At 36.2% G+C, this 19,999-nt stretch overlaps 1 protein-coding gene and 1 long non-coding RNA gene across 3 annotated transcripts in view; one reads left to right on the top strand and one right to left on the bottom strand.

Moving 5' to 3' along the window:
- LOC118599904 overlaps positions 1 to 19,999 on the bottom strand; it is a 24,981-nt gene that overhangs the window by 1,183 nt on the left and 3,799 nt on the right. The window contains exon 2 of one of the 2 annotated variants that reach the window (XR_004949447.1): positions 88 to 181. This is a non-coding gene — a long non-coding RNA (uncharacterized LOC118599904). Of the gene's footprint in view, positions 1 to 87; positions 503 to 19,999 lie in introns of those variants that run through there. The other variant, XR_004949446.1, reaches the window with a different exon arrangement.
- Positions 3,366 to 19,999, top strand: part of tgm1l1 (transglutaminase 1 like 1) — a 25,064-nt gene continuing 8,430 nt past the window's right edge. Inside the window, exons 1-8 of the mRNA XM_024273390.2 lie at positions 3,366 to 3,570; positions 7,602 to 7,900; positions 8,014 to 8,205; positions 12,009 to 12,260; positions 17,408 to 17,526; positions 18,330 to 18,437; positions 18,537 to 18,714; positions 19,607 to 19,745. Coding sequence (XP_024129158.1) covers positions 7,603 to 7,900; positions 8,014 to 8,205; positions 12,009 to 12,260; positions 17,408 to 17,526; positions 18,330 to 18,437; positions 18,537 to 18,714; positions 19,607 to 19,745 — 1,286 coding nt within the window. The 5' untranslated portion in view covers positions 3,366 to 3,570; position 7,602. The remainder of the gene's footprint in view (positions 3,571 to 7,601; positions 7,901 to 8,013; positions 8,206 to 12,008; positions 12,261 to 17,407; positions 17,527 to 18,329; positions 18,438 to 18,536; positions 18,715 to 19,606; positions 19,746 to 19,999) is intronic.

The raw sequence follows: 19,999 nt of genomic DNA, 5'->3' as shown, positions 1-19,999 counted from the left end.
TTTTTTTTTTTTTTTTTTGCTGTAAAATGCCAGAGTGGGGACCTGGTCCCATCTGTTATAATCAAGTTTTCACAGAACATAAGTCACCTTCATGTTTCCTCTCACACCCACTGCTCTGCTGAGGCCGCGCATGTTGTCCATTCATCATACCGGCTGTAACGGCATAAACAGTACTGGGTGCCTTTGAGAAAAAAAAAAAAATCCAGGACAAATTTCAGACAAAATAAGCTTTCTAATCACACCAGATGAAGGTGTACATCAGCTCTAAGAGGGTCAGACTTTAGGGAAATTACAGAAGAACTCATTATGGAGGCTCATGATAAGCCTTTAAAAACATTAAATTTATCCTTATAAATGTAAAACTATTCGTCTTATTTGCTTATTTCCCCACTTTTAAGGAGCAGAATTAAAGTCACATTAAGATGATTTATAATCTGCACTTTTATCAAGATGCATCTGGATTAATGGTTTAATGGAATGGTTTAACTTCACCTCTTGAGTCCCATTCCAATCATCTTTTGATCTGTTGTAAAAGCGTTCCCAGTGATCTTTGAATTATGATTATGCCACATTTTGTCAAAATCTATGTTGTTTTCTGGGACATAGTTTCTGCAGAGCAGCAAGAGTTCATTAGAAGTCGTAGCAGTACTAATGAAGTAAGCCCTTCCCATTATCCACCAATTTACTAGTTTACAGCCCCTCAAACCTCCAACCTATCATTACTGGTGCAACAAAAGTGGTGAGCAATATTGGAGCTCCAGCTGTCTAATTTTTAACCAGATTCCTGCTCAGATGAGGAAAACAAAGACTTACATGGATCTTGTTGTCTGCAATGGACCAGGCAGGGATCACACTTACAAGATTATTCAAAGTCATTTTTGTCGTCTGCCGTGATTCCCAACGATTTGATTGTAGAAATACTTATAAATGCAATTTTAAGCTTAATTTTCTTAAAGGCCTTTGTCATGGAAAACCAACTTAGTGAGCTTTAAAGTGTGCTATATTGTAAAGTCCACATGAAAAACACCCCCCAAAGTGGTGTTTTGCTCCATTCAAGCATTTCTGGGGACCAGCCCATCTCAATCCACAAAAACCAGCAGGTCCTCAAACTGTGGTGCAGACCAGTGGGGAACAGCCCCTTCCAAGAAGAGTCTGCAGTGCCACCACCGCCTCCAGGCTAAACCACACACACAGTTTCTCCGCTGGGTTAGTGGTGACGGGCCAAATGCTTGCATTTAAAATGCACATCCATCTTTGCAAAAGTTCGGACGTTGTTGTTTTAATGGGGGAAATGTACACGGCCGAGACCAGCTCTAAATTGAGAATCGGCACCCATAAGGAGTGATAGGCAGAACCTCAGAGATGGAGTCGTCTTACTTAGGGGTAGGGAAAGATTTCACAAAAAATAACTAATATTTAAAAAAAAAAGTTCTTCAGTGTGCCATAGGTAATATTATTTTATATATGAATATAACTCTTGAAAGGCTTCACAATAGCATTACATAGGTTCTTTAATATATGTTCAACATTAGAAAAAACATGTTGTTAGTATTAGCTGCTTCTGGCTAGCTTTAGTCATTTCTTGTCCTGTAGTTTAAGATAGTGTATAGTTAATTTGTTGCCTATTAAAAAAAAATGCTCAAAACATATTTTTTTGTCTTTTATTATTATTACACATTTACTATGGAGTAAGTATTAGTATTTTTATTCACATTTGTACAGTTTGGTTCTGGCTAGCTTTAGCCATTGTTGGTCCTGTAGTTTAAGATAGCCTACTTTGTTGGTTTGGTTTTAACAAAGAGTAGCAGTTAAAAAAATAATTTCCTTGATTTCTAATACATCTCTAAAACGGAGTACGAGTATCAGGATTAGTGCTTCTTGCTAGCTTTAGCTATTGCTAATCCTTTAGTTTAAGCTAACCAATAGTTAACAAGAAATAGCCCAACAAACATTTGTTCTTGATCACTGATACATCTCTACGACAGAGTACCGGTGTTAGTGTTAGTATTACCTGCTTCCTTCTAGCTTTAATTGTTGCTAGTGGTGTGGTTTAAGCTAGCCTGTATTTATTTGATTCTTTGTTTTTAACAAGAAATAGTTACTCAAAAATCCAGTTTTCATAATTACTAATACAAATTTTACAAAAGGACATTTATTTGTTTCTGGCAAACTTAAACCTTTATTGGTCCTGTGGTTTAAGCTAGCATAGTCTATAAGTATTTTGTTGCTTGCTTTTTATTTGAAATAGTTACTCAAAAAACGTTTTTGTCTCATTTCTGATACATCTCTATGACAGGGTATTAGTATTAATATTAGTATTAGTAGGCGTACTATTTGCTTCTGGCTAGCTTTAGCCATTGCTATTCCAGAGGTTTAAGCTTTTCTTTATATATGTTCTCCATCATAAAAAAATACACCGAAAACACAATTTTCATTGGGCTTTTAAGCTAGCCCATAAATATTTTAATGCTTGCTTTTAAAAAGAAATAGTTACTCAAATTGCTTTTATTTTTATTGCTATTATCGGAAACTAATGGCCTACCAGTTAAGAACAATATAAACAAATATGTGAGGATAATTTAGTAAAATTCTGAGAAAAAAGTAAACGTTTTATGAGACTCATAAGAGACAAAAATGCTCTGGGTGTCTTTCAAGCTCCCACAATTTTCCTCCACACTGATTGTCAACTACAGTACTTAAAAAACATTGAAAAATTACCTCCAAGACCATGATTTTATTTTGACAGAAATAAAGTCTTTTTCCCTCCTTCTCTTGAGCTTTATTGTTTCCTGATAATCTCCTCATTTTTTTCCCACCAGCTCTTAGTATGTCAGCCTGTAATTTACCAAAACGTTAAAGGAAGGAGTGGTTTAATCAGTATTCCAGCTTCTTTGTCAACATCAAGCAGCCATGACTTCACCATGAGTCTCTGCCAAACCACAAAGTGGTGTAAATGCATCATTCATGTTGGCACAGATTAAACAAAAGTTCCAACGCTTTTGTTGTCTTCACCCACTCAGGCTTTTATCAGAGATCTGAGACAGTTTACAGAATTGAGACATGAGTTGATCAGAGGTTAGAGAGGGTTTGCAGACAGAGGTTTTGGTTCTTAACCAGAGGATGCAGAGAAAGGAAGTTAACACAATCCAAACAAAGTGGGAAAAAAGTGTGTTTTTGTGTGTCATTTTGTGGTTGTGTGACATAGATAGCCATAAAAATTGAAACTAAACTTTCAGTTCCCTCTGGACATTTGAAGAAAGCTCATAAACTTCATCTGTGGGAGCGCATGTCCTCCTGTGTGAGCACAAATGCGTGCGCTATTACGCACCAAAGCGCGCAACCTCCTGGTGGGAGTGGGAAATTTAACCCCGCAAGGGGTGGGGTGTGGTGGGCTGAGCAGTCAGCCAGAGGGGTGTGTGACTGCCATAAGTACTGAGCATTCCTGGACAGGCGCACAAGCGTTCAGATCCCAAAGCGGAGCCAAACTAAACTTTATTCAGTCCGTGTCTTTGTCAAAAGGAAAAAACAAGAAGTTCCACCGCAAGTTTGAAGAGGAAACCAAGCAGAAAAGTAAGACAAAACTCAAATCTGTTGTATTTTTCCGTTGTTTTGATGATTCACATCAGTGTAAACTTGAAGTGATGCAGAGAAGAACTGTTACATTTCTAGATATTGTCAATTTTGTCCTGTTTAGACCATTTTAGCCTAAAAATGGCCCCGTTTTATACACCAAACTTTTATAAAATCGGTTTTATCCAAAAAAAAATCACACAACTCCCTTTAAAAGTTTTTTTTTCCACTATCAGGAACTTCTGTTCTCCTTCCTTATCCTTGTTTCATTCTAAGCACCTTCATGTAATGTTTATTTCTTTCACATACTTTAATTTGCTGCCATAAAGTTGTAGCTTAGTGTGTTCTGATCAACACTGAAGTAAAGATTTATGGGATTTGAGTCCAAAATCACCACACAGGCTGGCTTGGCCATGTGTTTCCAATTAAAACACACTTAACAGTTTAAAAGTCATATCTGAGCAGAGCAGCAGCGTCTGCAAAAGGGGAGGAAAAAGGGAGAACAGTAGATAAGGAGAGGAGGACAGAAAAAAATCGCAAAAGAATTCCTCTTTAAACTTTCAATAAGCGTTTGAACTCGTAAATGTAGAATATTCAGATAAAAAAGCAGATTTAAATAAGGAAAGTGCAGAAATTTGGCAGAAAAGTCATGAGTTGTACCACATTTCAGTGTTTATTATGATTTCAGGGTTTTTTTTGTCCGTCAATTTTCTGTTTCCTCCTTAAATAAACTTTGAAGTGGCACCGCCTAAAAGGTTTTGGGTGGAGGTGATGTTGCAAAATCCATTCAATGACTTATCTGTCACTATGGTCACGATGAGTCTCGCTGCCAAATATCAGGAAGAACTGAGAATGACAAAAAGGGGGAAGGAGGGCGTTGTGTCACCCACAGAAGGACTCAGGAAATCCCAACGTTGAAAAATCACAAGTGTTACACTTTGGTCACACACACTTGTGCATTCTTCTCAAATGGCTTTTGAGACTCAGATCCCTACAACCCTGACAGCTGCTTTCTGCCCTTTGACCTCTGTCACATAACTTGTGTATCGCTAAATGCAAATACTCAGCCCTCAATATTGATTTAGAAGCAGTGGCTTTGCATTTGCTGCTATTTAAAGTGAAGTCTATGCCAAGAACTATGTGTTTGAAGACTAGAACATGAAACATTTCCAAGTTCAGATCAGTTTTAGGCTCATTTGTTAGTCCATTAAAGCCAATGCACAAAACATAAACTCTTCAAAAATATTACAAAGTGAGACTTTGTAGTCAGATAAAGTGAATCTGGCCTAAGCCAGGGGTCTGCAACCTGCAACTCCAGAGCCACATGAGGCTCTCTGACGTCTTCTTTGGTTTAACAATCACTAAATGTTTTTTTTTATTTTACTACACAAGTAAAATAAAAGTTAAGCTTTATTCAACTGATTCGCAAACAGTTGGAGCTCAGTCTCCTCCTGACTACATTACCCATAATGCTCCAACAATCCATCAAGCCTCTAAGTTTACCAACATTAAACACTGACAGATTTTAAGTCAATTTGAGGTCAGAAAGAACAACCAGGATTCATACTTAACTCTTGTTGTGTTTGAGTCAAAACTGACCCATTTTCTCTTGAAAGTTCTGTCAATGTGGACCCAAAAACAATATAAGGGTTACCATGCGCCAGGTTGCAAGGTGAACTGTCTGTTATTGATCAACATTAAAATTGTGAACAGATTTATTTTTTTGCTCCTTGGCCCTGGAGAACCCATGGGGTCAAATTTGACCACTCTTATTTATGCATTTATTTGTAATTTAATTTGACATATTACTTATTTAAATACCTTTCATTTTTATTTTTTACACTTTAATTATTGATTTATTTTTAATTTTCTACATGTTTTTAGTTTATTTATTTATTTATTTCAATGTTCTTTTTTTTTTTTTTGGCTGTTGTTACATGCTGTTACCCAAAATGGAGAAAAAAAAGGAAAAAAAAATTTAGGAGCCAAGAGGAAATTTTTTTCCTGGATTATCCAGGGTTAAATCACTGCTGACAACACACTACCTACAACTACATTTGCTGATTTGAGATGATCATGTGGGACAAGTTGTCTCTTATTTTGAAAGGAAGTCATGTGAACCTATGTCATTAGTTGTAAAGTATTTCTGTTTTTAATACAAATCTCTTTCTGAATATATTTTATTTATGCCAAAAACAAAAAATTATAATTTATATTTATTAGACCAGTAACAGTAACATCAGCATAAACACAACTCTTATTTTGCTAAAAGGTGAGGGAAGACTTTGTGGCTCCTGATGGGTTGCTGTCTGTAAAAAATCGATCTTAATGACTCTTTAAGTGTTGAAGGTTACAGAACACTAGTCGAACTTTTCCTTTCTCTGTTCACGACAATTTTTCTTAAAACTTCTTGATCACACAAATAGACACAATCATTCTTAGCAAACATGGTTACGTTTCCACGGCTTTAGAGCGCTCTTTTCTTGACAAGCGGAAACTAGTTTTTACAGCTTAACCAGCACTGTAAACACACAAGGAGTGTGATGATGTGCAGAATGCCTGAGTAAACGCCCTTTGCAGATACTGACCCGCATGTGTTGGCATGGAAAGAGCAACAGTTGTTTGGATCTTGCCAGAAACAACTGTGAGAATGATGGATAGCTTAAGGTTTCAGACCCGTTCTCATGCAGTCTGTTACAGGTTTTCACATTTAAAGACCTACGTTGATGAAAATTGTGTTTTTAACATGTTCTTTAGGCATTTTTATCATAATGGAAGACATATTTAAAGAAAAATTGTTCTGAATAAGGATAACCACACATGTCCGATTTGCACGTAGCATTACATTGGGGTTGCAAGGGGCTGTAAGCTAGTGGGATAGTGCAAACAGATGGATGTTGGGAAGGAGGGGCAGGCTTATTCTACGTCAACACAACTAGAAACGTTTTTTTTTTTAAAGAACTATGAAATGAAACCATGTTCTAGAAAATGATTTTTACATTTTGGCTAAAAATGGCAACATCATAATTAAAAGATCAGACTGGAAATTTAAACGCTTTTAGGACTTTGAGCAAGGAGAGCTAAAGGGGTTTGAATAATCCTCTCAGAAAGACTTTACACATTTCTTGCAACAATTCACTTTACAGCTTGTTAGTGTTTTACGAGAACAGCTAGATTGAGGCCCTGGTGTTAAGGTTAAACGGTTTACGCTGACAGTGAGAGAAGATGCAGACGGAGATGAGAAAATTCCACTCTGCTAGCTTTTTCTTTCTCATTCGGACCCTGAGCAAAAAAAAAAACAAAAAAAAAAATCAGGGAAGGACAGGAAGGGTTAGCCAGCTGCAGAGTTCACACGTTATCACATTTCTCTTTGAGGTCATAACTACATTGTTTGAGGGTGGTCCGTGATGAATGTTTATGTGATGCAAAATACTGTCCACCTACTCTGCACTCAAAGGATTGGGAGCAGGAGATGAAATCCAGCTGTTTGTGGGAGTTATGGTAGATAACGCAGGAAGGATTTCAGACTGAGTTTGGGCTGGTCTGATGCCAGATTAGAAACAATAAATTTATAAGATAAATTCATAGTTTTTGCAGAGTTGATAAAGTAAAGGACAATTTATTCCTGAAATACATATTTATTTCTACTATTCTTGGTCAAAACTGCTTTGTTGTTATTATTATTATCCATCAAACACTACTTTTCTTTGGGATCTCAAACAGCAAACAACATTTTTTTGTGAGTTCAAATACAGTTTTTTGTGATAATATTTAACCTCTTGACTCTTGAATTTTTTCCGGCCATGAACATTTTTTTTTCGTGTTTTTGCTTTAAAGTAGATGCTTAATTATAGTATTTTGGAGCTGAAGTGGTTCGATGCATATTTGGATCAATAGGCATTAAGGGGGTTAACAAAAGGCAAAATCACACACACGTTTTTCTCTATAGAAAATACACATTGAATTTTAGACTGAAGATGTTTCAAATTCACCTAAAATTTCTCCCTAAAAGTATTTTTTTTCTTTTTTAGGATGCCAGGCGAGCGGTTAACAGTCAGAGGTGCTTCTGAGATTGGACGTTTTCCAGGTGCTGCCCCACCCACCCGGGTGGAGGTCACCATTCAGAAGGCGGAAAAGAAGCAGGAAGAAAGTGGCTGCCGACGCTGGTTCAAAAAGATGTGCCCGTGCTGCTGCAAGCGCCAGAGCAGCTCTTCCTATGATGTTACAGACAAGATAGAGATGAAAGTCCCAACCCCTACCCCGTCCCCGGTCATCAACCCCGAGCCCGCCAAACCCAAACCGGAGAATGGAGATGCAAAGGAAATGGAAGGTAAGGCTAAATTTTGAACGTGCTTCATGTTCTTTGTATGTTCATAAGAACAAATGTGACATAACCGATAATATTCCTTTTGTTAAGATAGATTTCTAACTATCTTTTGACAGAAATTAAACTGAAGGTGTGCTCAGTGGATCTTCTCAGCTCCAGAACCGGTCAGAACAGACAGGAGCATCACACCGACCTGTTCCACGGAGATGAGTTGATCATCCGCAGAGGACAGACCTTCCAGATGGAGATGGAACTTGACCGTCCGTATAACTCAGACACCGATAAGATACGCCTGGAGCTAAAAACAGGTATCAATAAATGATAAAATGGAGCTCTGTGGGTAAAACTGTTGAACTGTCTATTTAATATGCAGGATGATTTGGGTTCAAGTTCCTTATTTATGGTTTGGTTGTTTTAATTTAATTATGTAGACTCAGATAAGGTAAGTTATTTTTTAGGTTAAAGGACTGCTCTTACATGTTAAAACCAAACAATAAATAACTAGGGGCTAGCTTAAACCAAAGCACCAGCAATAGGTAAAGCTAGGCAGAAGCAGATAATGTAAATGCTAAAATTGATATTACGTCACGGAGGTTAGTAATTGAGTATAAATATATTTACTATGTTGGAAATATGTATTAGTAATTGAGGAAAAATGTTTTCTGAGTCACTATTTCTTGCTAAAAGCAAGCAACAAGCTTTGCAAGTGATAATACCCGACGAAGTGTGCATTATCAGAAATTAATGCACACAATGGAAACCTAAACTGTCCGACATCTGTTAATTTCGGAAAATTCACATTTCCAAGGCCATTATTCCGCTTAATTGCCAGTTACTAAAGAAAAAATATTCAATCATTTTTAGTACTTTACTTCTTTTATTTTTTGGTTTAGTTCACTTTTTCACAAGAAGTGGACTGTTTGATATGTGATGCTGCGGGTTGTCACGGTAACATGACGAGTCAATTACCCGGCACCGACCTTGACTGCAGCGGTAAAGGAAAGCAATATAAATGCTGATCACAATGATAGGTTCAATAAACCATCAGTTCAGAGAGAAAGTTCAACTTTCACCGCTTGTTTTTCTCCAGCTGGTGAAGCAAAAGTTTGTTTTAAAGAAACCTGCGAAGTGATATGGAATATTTTGGCTATGTGTCAGTAACTTTTTTTTAAGTTTGGACATTATCTCTGTAGATTTTAATTTTTTAATCCACACCCAGCAGCCAATCAGAAACAAGTATTCACCCGGACCGTGGTATAAGGCTAGCTTAAACCAGCAACGGCTAAAGCTAGCCATGGGCACATAATACAAATGCTAAATTTAATACAATGTCACAGAGATGTAGTTGTTAGTAATTGAAGAAAAATATTTTGTGAGTACCTATTTCTTGTTAAAAGCAAGCAATAAAATAACTAAAGGCTAGCTTAAGGACTAGCAGCAGTTAAAGCTAACTAGAAGCAGATAACATAAATGCCAAAATTAATACTACATTGCAGAGATGTATTAGTAATTGAGGAAAAATGTTTGGTGAGTAACTATTTCTTGTAAAAAGTGAGCAATAAAAAAAAATGATAGGCTAGCTTAAACCCCAGGACCAGCAACGGCTAACACTAGCCAGAAGCAGATATCTGTAAACACTTTTGCCAAAGCTAATCATGAGTTCAAACTGCTTGCTGAATGTGAGCCTGTAAAAATAAACTGTACAATACACCGGGGTGAAAGTGGAGGCATGCGAGGTATGATGCCTGTTGCACGTAAAGGAGTCAGTGGTGGCAGTTTAGCAGCAGTTGGATCTGAGAACGCTGCACAGCCACAGATTCCTGCCTTCAAGGAGACAGTGCTACTGTTTACCATTTGTAAAAATGATGGAGTGCCTCTAAACCAATATTAGATTCATGTGTGAACAAAAAGTAAATAAAATGGAGTGGAGACATGCAGCCAAACTGCTTGATAGTGTATTTAAACTGAGCTGCATTTCAGCTATAGCAGCACAACACACTCTGGATTCAAGCCAGCACTCTTCAGTGAGCAGATTCCAAACCACGGGACACTGGACACCACCTCTGGCATTTTCTGGCCTCAACACTGCACACTTGGGAGAAGCAGGGCATTACATCACCACACAGTAGTGATTTGCAGTCAGCCAGTGCAGAGATAAATACCTTCACTCTCAGTTGCACTTGCATGAGAATTTTTTTTACCGCAAACGTTTTTAGCTGTGCAGAGCTGACCAAAGAATCTTCCCCTTTTTTGACAGTTTTCAGCAGACTCCCTTTAAATAAACACCTGAGGAGCAGAGAGGAAGGGCAGGGAGGCTTCACTGCAGTCAGCTGGAGAACAATGCTTCTTAAAAAACTCTATTCTTGCTTCAGAAATTGGTGGTTGCTGCATAGCGAGCAGCTCACAGGAAAGCTTTCATTGTTTTTTAAATGAACCGATGGGCCTGTCAGCTCAGAGAATAAATATTAGGTCACGTAGTGGGGTAAAATTTTGGGCCAGCTGTTAAGACAATGCATGCACATTTACTTTGTTTTCCCGAAGGGTTTATGCATTGCTTCCCTTTTGGAGATTCAATTTTGTTTATTTGGAGAAAAGCACAGCTGGTAGAGATGAACTGCTTATGTAAGCCACAGTTCTATGCACTGATAGGATCTTATTCGACTTCTTCAGAATGTTCCGCTAAGAACAAAAGAGAATGGAAAACAATCAAATCTGAAAAGTCTGGGGTAAATTTTCCTAAATTGTTTTAGAGTTTTGATGGTATGGATTAAATAGTTTCCAAAGCTTTTAAGTTCAAATTTGTTGCAGCAATCTCATTGCACGCATATTTATTTTGATTAGTTCTTTCATGCAATGACTTTTTTGACAATTGATTAATTATTAATTCATCTGAATAATACATTTTAATCAAACCTGCTGTGAAAAGAAAAAAAACCATCAGGTCCAGAGTGCTTTAATTTAACAAATCAAAGAAACGTTTCTGAGGAATCTAAAAAATATTGACTAAAAACTTCTCTTCAATACCAAAATAATTACCTCATTCCACAGTTCGCCAAAACAGCAGAAAAAAAAACGTAAGGTTTGATGAATTTGATCATTTTGAAGAGTGGAATGTTGCGGAAGTGAAAAAGAAAATAAGAATGAGGAGATGAGACACGAGGAGGTGATGCTGGAGGAATTGAAAAATGTAGACTTTGTTTCTTTGTTGTGACTGGACAAAAACAAGCAGGAAAAGGTGAAATTTCCCTCTGAAACGACACTTTGTTTAACTTATACACATATTTTTACACATATACACTACATTCGGTGCAGGCACTGTAGCTGTTACCATGACAACGCAAATCAAATTGTCAACTTTTTGTGAAAAACTATTTAAACTCGAAATTATAGAAAGTTTAAAGAACTGATGATTATTTCCTATATATATATATATATTACATAAATATATATGAAAGCATGATAACGCCTTTTGAGTTGTGCATTATCAGACTTCACAAAAACAGCCCCTAACAATGATAATCCCTTATATAATAGATAACTACGGTGGCCCTGAAGTGCAAAGTGTTTCTTGTTGTGTTTTGTTTTTTTAACATTTCACTTGAATTCCTAGAAATAAATGTTACTTTTCAAAATGTTTTTGTCTGTTTCACGTAAATTTGAAAGGTAGTTATTGTGGAACATCACTGATTGGTTGAAGACATTCGTCTATCATTTCAGACGAAAGTTATTTGACTTGGATATCATCATCCAATCAGTGATATCCTGTAGTACCTTTTCCTTTTTTCCAAAATGTTTTTTACGTTTTTGTTCTGGAATTTAGTTTTATTTTCTAAAATGTAATTCAGCTTTTTTAATATTTGTTTTGCTTTTTCAACTGTCATTGTGAACTTTAAAATGTTTTTTGTCTGATGATTGGATGATGTTATTTGCACTTCAGGGCCACCGTAGATAGCAGTTATAAATTACTAATTAGATTGTGTTGTTCAAAAATTGAGATTAACCCCTAACTTGAATCAGTTTGAATTGACTAAAAAGAAGCCCTTCACTGTAAGTGAATAAATGTTTTAAAATTTGATGCTAAAGAATGAAAAGTGTGATCTGTCTGGTGCAGGGCCGCTGCCTTTGGTGTCTAAGGGAACCCACGTCATCATCCCCTTGGTGGACCACTTGGAGGATGAACGCTGGGAGGCCAAAGTTACCGAGCAAAACGACAACAAGATCAAGCTTTCCGTCAATTCTCCGGCCAACGCTGTCGTTGGCCTGTACGGCTTCACCGTCACCACTTGCTCTGGGAAAAGTGAAACGGCCAGCACTCACAACACGGACAAGAACATCATCATGCTCTTCAATCCTTGGTGTGAAGGTAAGTCGGTGGTGGGTGGGAACAGGCCAGAAGATTTGGAATGTGGGGAAAAAACTGAAAAAAAAAACATGTGATAAGAAATGAAAAAAAGTGTTACTTAATGAGTCTTGAACATGTTAATTTTGTTTGGCAAGAATGTTGTCTGTTGCGGCTCATCTGGGATGTAATGTTCTAAGCAGCGGTGTCGCAAACCCCCTTTTATCAGTTTGACAGCAAATAGTTTACGAAAGTAGATGAGGGCTTCTCTGTTTGATCTCTAAAAGGATTCCTGATTAAATGTGGGTGAGAAAGGCCAGCTGAATCCCTGAGCGTGTTGCTGTCTATCAACTGGCTTGATTTTTTTTTTTTTTTTTGGGAGGGAGTTATATAACTCCATTGGCCCAGGTTCAAGACTTCTGCAACACTTGGCTGACCAAAAGGAGCACTGCTTTCAGCAACATTCGAGATCAAAACAGTGCGCCTTTAAGATGAAACAGACCTCAACCAGTCTCATTTATGAAACATATGGCCCCCATTTTTAATCGGCTGTTGCCCCGAGACTTGAACACACCAAAACATGTGGGAAACACATGCAGACAGGCAAATTAACAACTCTCTACGATAATACTGGCAGAGTTAACCGGGGAGAGATGTTAAAAAGCTGCTCTAAATCTATACCTTTAAGGTTCTTAAGAGCGCTTTGACACAGTTATTACATGAATGACTAGGGGTGTAACGATTGGTCAACCAAATCAATGAATCCATTTATATACCTACGATTCAACCAGATCAATCTGTCAAAGGAAAGGTATTAATTGAATTGACTTATATCACTTAAAATCATTTCAAAATAAAATACGTTGACTATATCAGTGTTAAAAAATACAGTTTGGATTGAGATAGAAGGTTTATTTTATGATGAGGTGAAAACAACTAATCAGCGATCAGCAAACATGACTATAAAGTGATATAATATTGAAATGGTTAGTATTAGCTTTATGTGGAAAATCAAAAGTGAGTTAAACTTCATGAGACTAAAACGTAAATAGATTTGGCATTAATTCTTGTTTACTTGTTTGTTTGTACAAAGGTTTAATTTATACTTGATAATATTAAAAGAAATACAAGGAATCTGGAAAACTTCACCTGCAGTGTTTAGCACCAGGTATATATCTCTGAGTCACACTGGTTGAACTTTTGGCTAAAGATGTCCTGGATCCTTTTAGGTCAGTGAATTTGATTGTTTAAAATTACAATATCAACAATGAATCACATCATTAACCACAAATTATGACATGAATCAGATTGTTAAAAAATAACCAATATCGACTATAAATCGGATCGTCAACAACAAGTTATGATTTGTTTTGAATTAGTGTTAACATGAATCATTATACCCCACATGATTTATACACTGGTTGTTTGTGGTTAAACTTAAATGTATTTATGAGATAAATATTTCAAATAAGCAGAGTAAATAAAAGTAATCAAGTGTGAAACTAACCGTCAGGCCTTCTTAACTTTCCAATGTCAAAAGTGGGCATTGTGGGAGCACATGAGCTCCATTAGACAAACCTTGTCTCACTGGTTTAGGCAACAAATTTACTTTGTGGAACTGTCCTTAATAGAAAGTCCCTAATAGAATCAGCCGTGAACTATACAGTTCCATTCAAACAGACATTTTCTCTTGTGTCCAACATGGCAAATGTAGTTTGCCTTATTTGATTAATGCATGGACCTCAGACTGAAAAGAACACACAGTGACTCCTTTATTTGGTGTCATATTTCTGTCATATAAAGAAGTAAATTGTTTTTGTGGCAATTAGTTCACCTTTTAGTTTGGAAGAAATCTCTTTTGGTTTTGACTGTAAAAATGTATCTGTAAAAACAACAAAAAAGGTCAAATTTAAATAAAAAAACACAGCTATACAGAAGACTATAAATCTTGTACATTTTAAAATCTAAATCCTTTCCTAGAGTACATGAAAGTTAACTAGCAGTATATTACTGTGTTTTATAGGCTTCCTAACAGTAATCTGGTTAAAATATTTGTGTATAATCCCACAAACATTTAGAAACAGACTCGAAAGAAAAGTAAGATAATTGTGGATGTTCTTATACTTTTATGGGCCGGAGCAATCCAAGGAACACATTGTTTTTCACAATTCTCCTTTCCTTACTGTAGCTTTGAGCAAAAATTTGACCCCTGTAACATACCTAAAAAACTCAACAGAATTTTGACACACCTAGTGGCCGATGAAAATTATTTTTGACCTAATGAACTCCACCCCCCAAAAAAGATGACAGTGACTAAAAATGTAAATTAAAAAAATGAATGAGACCAAAAAAGAAAAGTTCAAATTCCACCAAAAAAAAAAAAAAAAATACACATGTTGGGATCTTCAAAGGAAGTTTTGAAGTTATTATGGGATTGCCACAGGACCTACAGCTTGACAGCCATTGTGTAACAAATTGTAAAATTTGGCAATTTTCACACAATATTGGGAAAAATAATGTTCACGCGATTTTCTCTAAACATGAATTTCTGGTTCAAGATGATCAAAACCATATGGCATACAATATGAAAATATTAAGAATGTGGGCGTGGTCAACAAAAAACCTCAGTTGCCAAGGAAATCTAAAAATGTACTTTTGCCAATTCTTTTAAAAAAGATGTTGAACTGTTTGTCAACACCAGGCGACCAAAAAATAAAATGGTTGCTATGGAGATAAACCCAACAGTAAAGCTATCATTTTGGAAAAAAATATTTTTTTTCATGAATTTGTCCTGTGCAGAGGGGGAGAGGGAGGGGCTTGTAGCAGCCCCTCCCCCAATGAGGGAAGTTCAGGAGAGGGTAGCGGGGGTGGGGACAAGTTTGATGCCACTTGCTGCTTTACTTTTAATTGGATTTAGACAAAAAATTTATAAAAATTTACATTTATTCAAAATTTTATTTTTTTTTAATTTGTGTGATATTATAATAATTCAAACAAAGGGTAAAAAAACAAGAAAATTAGGACAGAAGTTAAAAAAATATATGATAACTTTTAATAATCAGGAAGTTTTTGGAATCCAGATTTTGGCCATCGTTCGAACTGATCTATGTTAAAATTCTGAACACATACATTTTGGCTACTTCCATGTTAAGAGGACTTGAAGTAGTGAGTCAGTATGGGAAAAAGATGTATTTTTCTGAATTACAGTTTATGACAAAATGGGTAAATTCCTGTAGTTTTAAAGACAAAATTCTCAATATTTTTGTAGATTTCACCCACTTAGTTTTTTTGTATCTCAGAGGACCAAACGTTTTTCGCAGATCAGAGGTCCTAACAGAAGTGAGACCATTTTAGCACTTAAAGTCTCACTTTAGAGCCTCACTCTTCTAATTCAAAATGTACTGTAGCTTTAAAATTCCCTAAAAAAACATTAGCCATATCATTTTTCTCTCAGAACCCCTAAATATCATTCAGTTTTAATGATGCCTTCATAGATGTGGTTTATAATCATCTCATGTACTCCAAAATCAAGCGTCACCGGAGCTATTTTGTCTATTTTGTCGGTGTGCTGAACGCCAGCCAGATGGTCTCTCGGCTCTTCAGCTCAAAGGATGACGAATATGCGTTTTTCCTCCTCGCATCTGTTAATCTTAAATGAGCTCCAGCTTGTTTTGGATGCACATTTCTAGGCAGCGATATGACAAAAATGACAGAATGCATATCCGATTCCAATAAAGACACAGCGGTCTGATTGCAGAAGCCTTAAAAATGAAGATATTTAAACAAAATGCATGCAGGGTTTCTTTGTAAGTCCCTGCAGAAGCTGCAATGAACGGTTGTATTTACTGGCTGTGGATCACAAAAGCATTCCTGAGCTCCTGCAGTCATTTCCACAACTGAATTGTGTGTTTTTTAAAGCAGCAGCCTGAAGCGCTGCAGAAATCCTTCGTATGCGATCATGTATAGGAAAAAAAAAACAATTTCAGCATTTAAACAACTGTTTTCATTGCATCATGACACAATGCCATTGCATTCTAATGAGTTTCATCATGCATGATTTGTAATGCTCATATTTTATTCAGAAAGCATGAGATAATCAGGATTATTGTTTCTTGCAAATTATTCGTAAAGGATATTTGATGGAAAGAAGAATATTTGCAGCCTAAGGCTGACCTGCGTTTGATAAAGAAAATACTGTCTGTCTTTTATTATAGCTCTGCTGCTTTGGGCAGTGTGCCCAATCGCTTTTTCCCCTTCTTCAATCTCTTCTTCCCCAAACCCAATCTCTCCCTTATGCTCATAAAAGTCAAAATCCCACAATTACTGTATAAAACGCCACAGGGCAAGTTCAGAGTAATCCTTCCAGATGGTGAAAACCTGTCCTCTCCTTCGCTTTTATCGCCTTCTTGTGTGTTTCCTCCCTTTTTTTTTTTGCTTCTCCCAGCCTGCTTTGCTCCACCTTTTGACCTGACCCCTAATGCATCACCCCATCGGCCTGTTTTCAGGCCTCCTCCCTCATATCCTCCTGTGTACTTCTTTTTTTTTTTTTACTACATTCCACAGATTTTCTGTATTGTCATACCTAACAGATGTTGGTTTCATCTTCCACTCCTTCTCTGCTCGTTTGAGTCTCAAGACACCATGTTTTCTTTTACTCCCCTCCTCCTGCCTCCATCCCATTACCCTCCCGAAACACAACTTCCCCTCTTTCCTCCAGTTGCCCCCCGATGACTTTTGAAACTTTTTCCCTTAACTTTTACTTCTCTCTGCCTTTACTGCTTGGAAAAAACTCAGTTTTTCTTCTTGCTTTTTTTTTTTTTCGTCGCCACCCCACAGATAATCTGGTGATAGCGTCAGATTAAAGGGATGGAAAAAGAAACGTAGCTCGTGTGAGGTCCACACCCAAGTCTGTGTGCAGATTTCACTCAAAAACAGTGTTTCCCAGAAAGGACGGAGGGCCCCTCAGTGTGTGGATTCATTGTGTTTCTTAACTATTTCCTGACCTTGGGGACTTTTCACATTGAAAGTGTAAAAAAAACAAACATTCTTTTGTGATTTGGTCATGGGAGCTTTTTTCTGACAAAAAGTCAGAAAACCAGCATAAAATATTTCTCAAGCTAAATGTATACTTCAGAAGTAAAGAAAAACATGTATGTTTTATGCATTTTCAGAGGACACTGTGTTCCTGGACGATGAGGAGCAGAGGAAGGAGTATGTGCTGAATGACATCGGGAGAATTTACTATGGCACGGAGAAACAAATCGGCGCTCGCACGTGGAACTTTGGACAGGTACAGACAGGGTGTTGCAATTATTTTTTTTCCTCATGTCATAATTTTCTTTAGCTGGAAGCAAGCAGTAAAAGATTCCCTAAAAACAAAGTAATGTTTATGTCTAATTTAACCCATTAACTGCCTGCTCAACCAAACAGATTGTAAAAACCTTTTAAAAAACTTTAAAAACAGGGAATCTGGCTCAAAACTGTATGTTGTTTAACAGTTTTTGTTTCAGGATTGTTTATATTTCTTCTAATATATATAGCATATCTAAAATTTTATATATATGTGTGTGTGTGTGTTTTTTAAAACAATGTAAAAAAAAAGATAATTGTAAGGTTCATATAGAAAATAAATACCAATTTTGATAGCAAAAAATATTTTTTTCAAGATTGAAGACATATATAGAGAGAAAGTTAGGCTTAAATTTATACTTCTGATTATTTCTTTATTCAGATAATTCTCCATAAATAGAAAACGTTTCTTAACATAATATAATATTTATATATTATGCTCTTCATGTTCTTTATTCATATGCATTCTCTGGGGTATCTGAAATATAAAGTGATACATGTTAGAACCATATATGTAAAGAATGTATTATGTCTCTTGTGTATGGAAACTGATGGGATACACTGTAGATCCATGTACGACCTCTTTTTGATGGACTCTGGCTCAAAACAGCTGGATAACTCCCAAATTGCTCATCATTTTTGTTTCACTGGTAATATTAGATTGTTGTGAAGAATTGTTGTGAGAATGTGAAAACTGAGTTTTTCTGAACTAGACCATATTCTCTTTTTTATTTTTTTTTTTAGTTTCATGAAGGCATTCTGGAAGCATGCCTCTTCATCCTGGAAAAGAGTGACATGCCCCCTTCAGGTAGAGGAGATCCCGTCAACGTGGTCAGAGTCTTATCTGCTATGGTGAGCACATAGAAACCTCAGATTTTAAAAAAAGAAAGAAAAAAAAAAAAACCAGAACGTGTGGAAGTGGTGTCTCAATTGGACTGTGGTCCATTTCAGATAAACGTACAGGATGACCTTGGCGTTCTGGTGGGGAACTGGTCAGGGAATTACTCTGACGGCGTCTCTCCCGCGGCGTGGAGCAGCAGTGTGGAGATCCTGAGGAAATACCATTCCACATATGGGGAGCCTGTGAAATATGGACAGTGCTGGGTCTTCTCTGGGGTCACTACAACAGGTGAGAAGTTGGAACGCGGTATGTGTGAGAACCAGACGGGTATTTTCAGACATCAGTTGAATGTCACACATTTAAGTTATACATGTTCTTTTTTTATCATACCACAACTGTAAGCATTTTTAAATAATAATGTAATATATTTTAGATAATATTATTTAAAATATTTAAATGCTATTATAACATACTTTTATTAAAAAATATATCATGTAAATTAAAGTAAAATAAAATTATATTGTATTATTTATATACATATAATTAAGACAACTATATAGTAATATAATATATTTCAGAAAAAAATGCAATAATATATTTTAGATAACAATATTATTATAATATATCTGTAAATCACAAAAAAGTTTCAATATTTTTAAATAGTGTAATGTATTTTAGATATAATAATAGTATAACGATATATGGCATATTTAAAATAAATTAATACATATTTTAAATTAATTTAACAAAATATATTTCACAGTATTATGATATGATTTGTTTTAAATCAAAATAATAAATTTACCTTTATAAATATTATATTTTAGATTGTAATATAATAAATATATGACACGTTTTGTAAAGAAAAAAAATATTCAAATATTTTTTGTACTCCCTTTTCTGCCTCTGTTGGAGAACACATTATCCTTTGTATGCTGGGACCCTCGCATGATATGCAGCTGACTTAACATAACTCTTAGGAGCAGGCCAAACATCAGACCCACCCGAAAATATCACGCAGGGACATTCCTTCCATACTCGCTACTTTTATCACAGACGGAGCCGCATGTGTTCTTTTCCTTCAGGCGGGAAAATAATTATGATAAACATAACTGACAAAATGCAGAAAAACCACACTGGTAAATATAATGTAAGTCTCATTTATAATTTCTGCTTTCAGTCCTCCGATGTCTGGGCATACCCTGCCGCAGTGTGACCAACTTCCAGTCTGCACACGACACGGATGTGTCTCTCACTACAGACGTGTATTTTGATGAAAATATGGAGCCGATCGACTACCTCAATAGTGACTCTGTCTGGTAAGATGATGAACTTGGTGTAAAAAAAACACCAAAAAAAAAACAAAAACAAAAAAAACATTTTTTTTCATGAAGTATGAGTAGCGGGGGACACAAAAATGCTTACTAAAGAAGAAAAAAACATATATAAGTCATCATAGAGTATAAGCCTGAATGAAGTATAAGTTGTAGGACCAAACAAAACCACATAAGAAAAACTAAAATTAAAAAACATATACGTATAAGTAGCACTGGAGTATTAGATGGACATAAGA

Source organism: Oryzias melastigma, linkage group LG17 (genome assembly GCF_002922805.2).
Source record: "Oryzias melastigma strain HK-1 linkage group LG17, ASM292280v2, whole genome shotgun sequence".
NCBI lineage: Eukaryota > Metazoa > Chordata > Actinopteri > Beloniformes > Adrianichthyidae > Oryzias > Oryzias melastigma.
The sequence above is the reverse complement of the archived record's forward strand: the minus strand, read 5'-3'. Positions and strand labels throughout refer to the sequence as shown.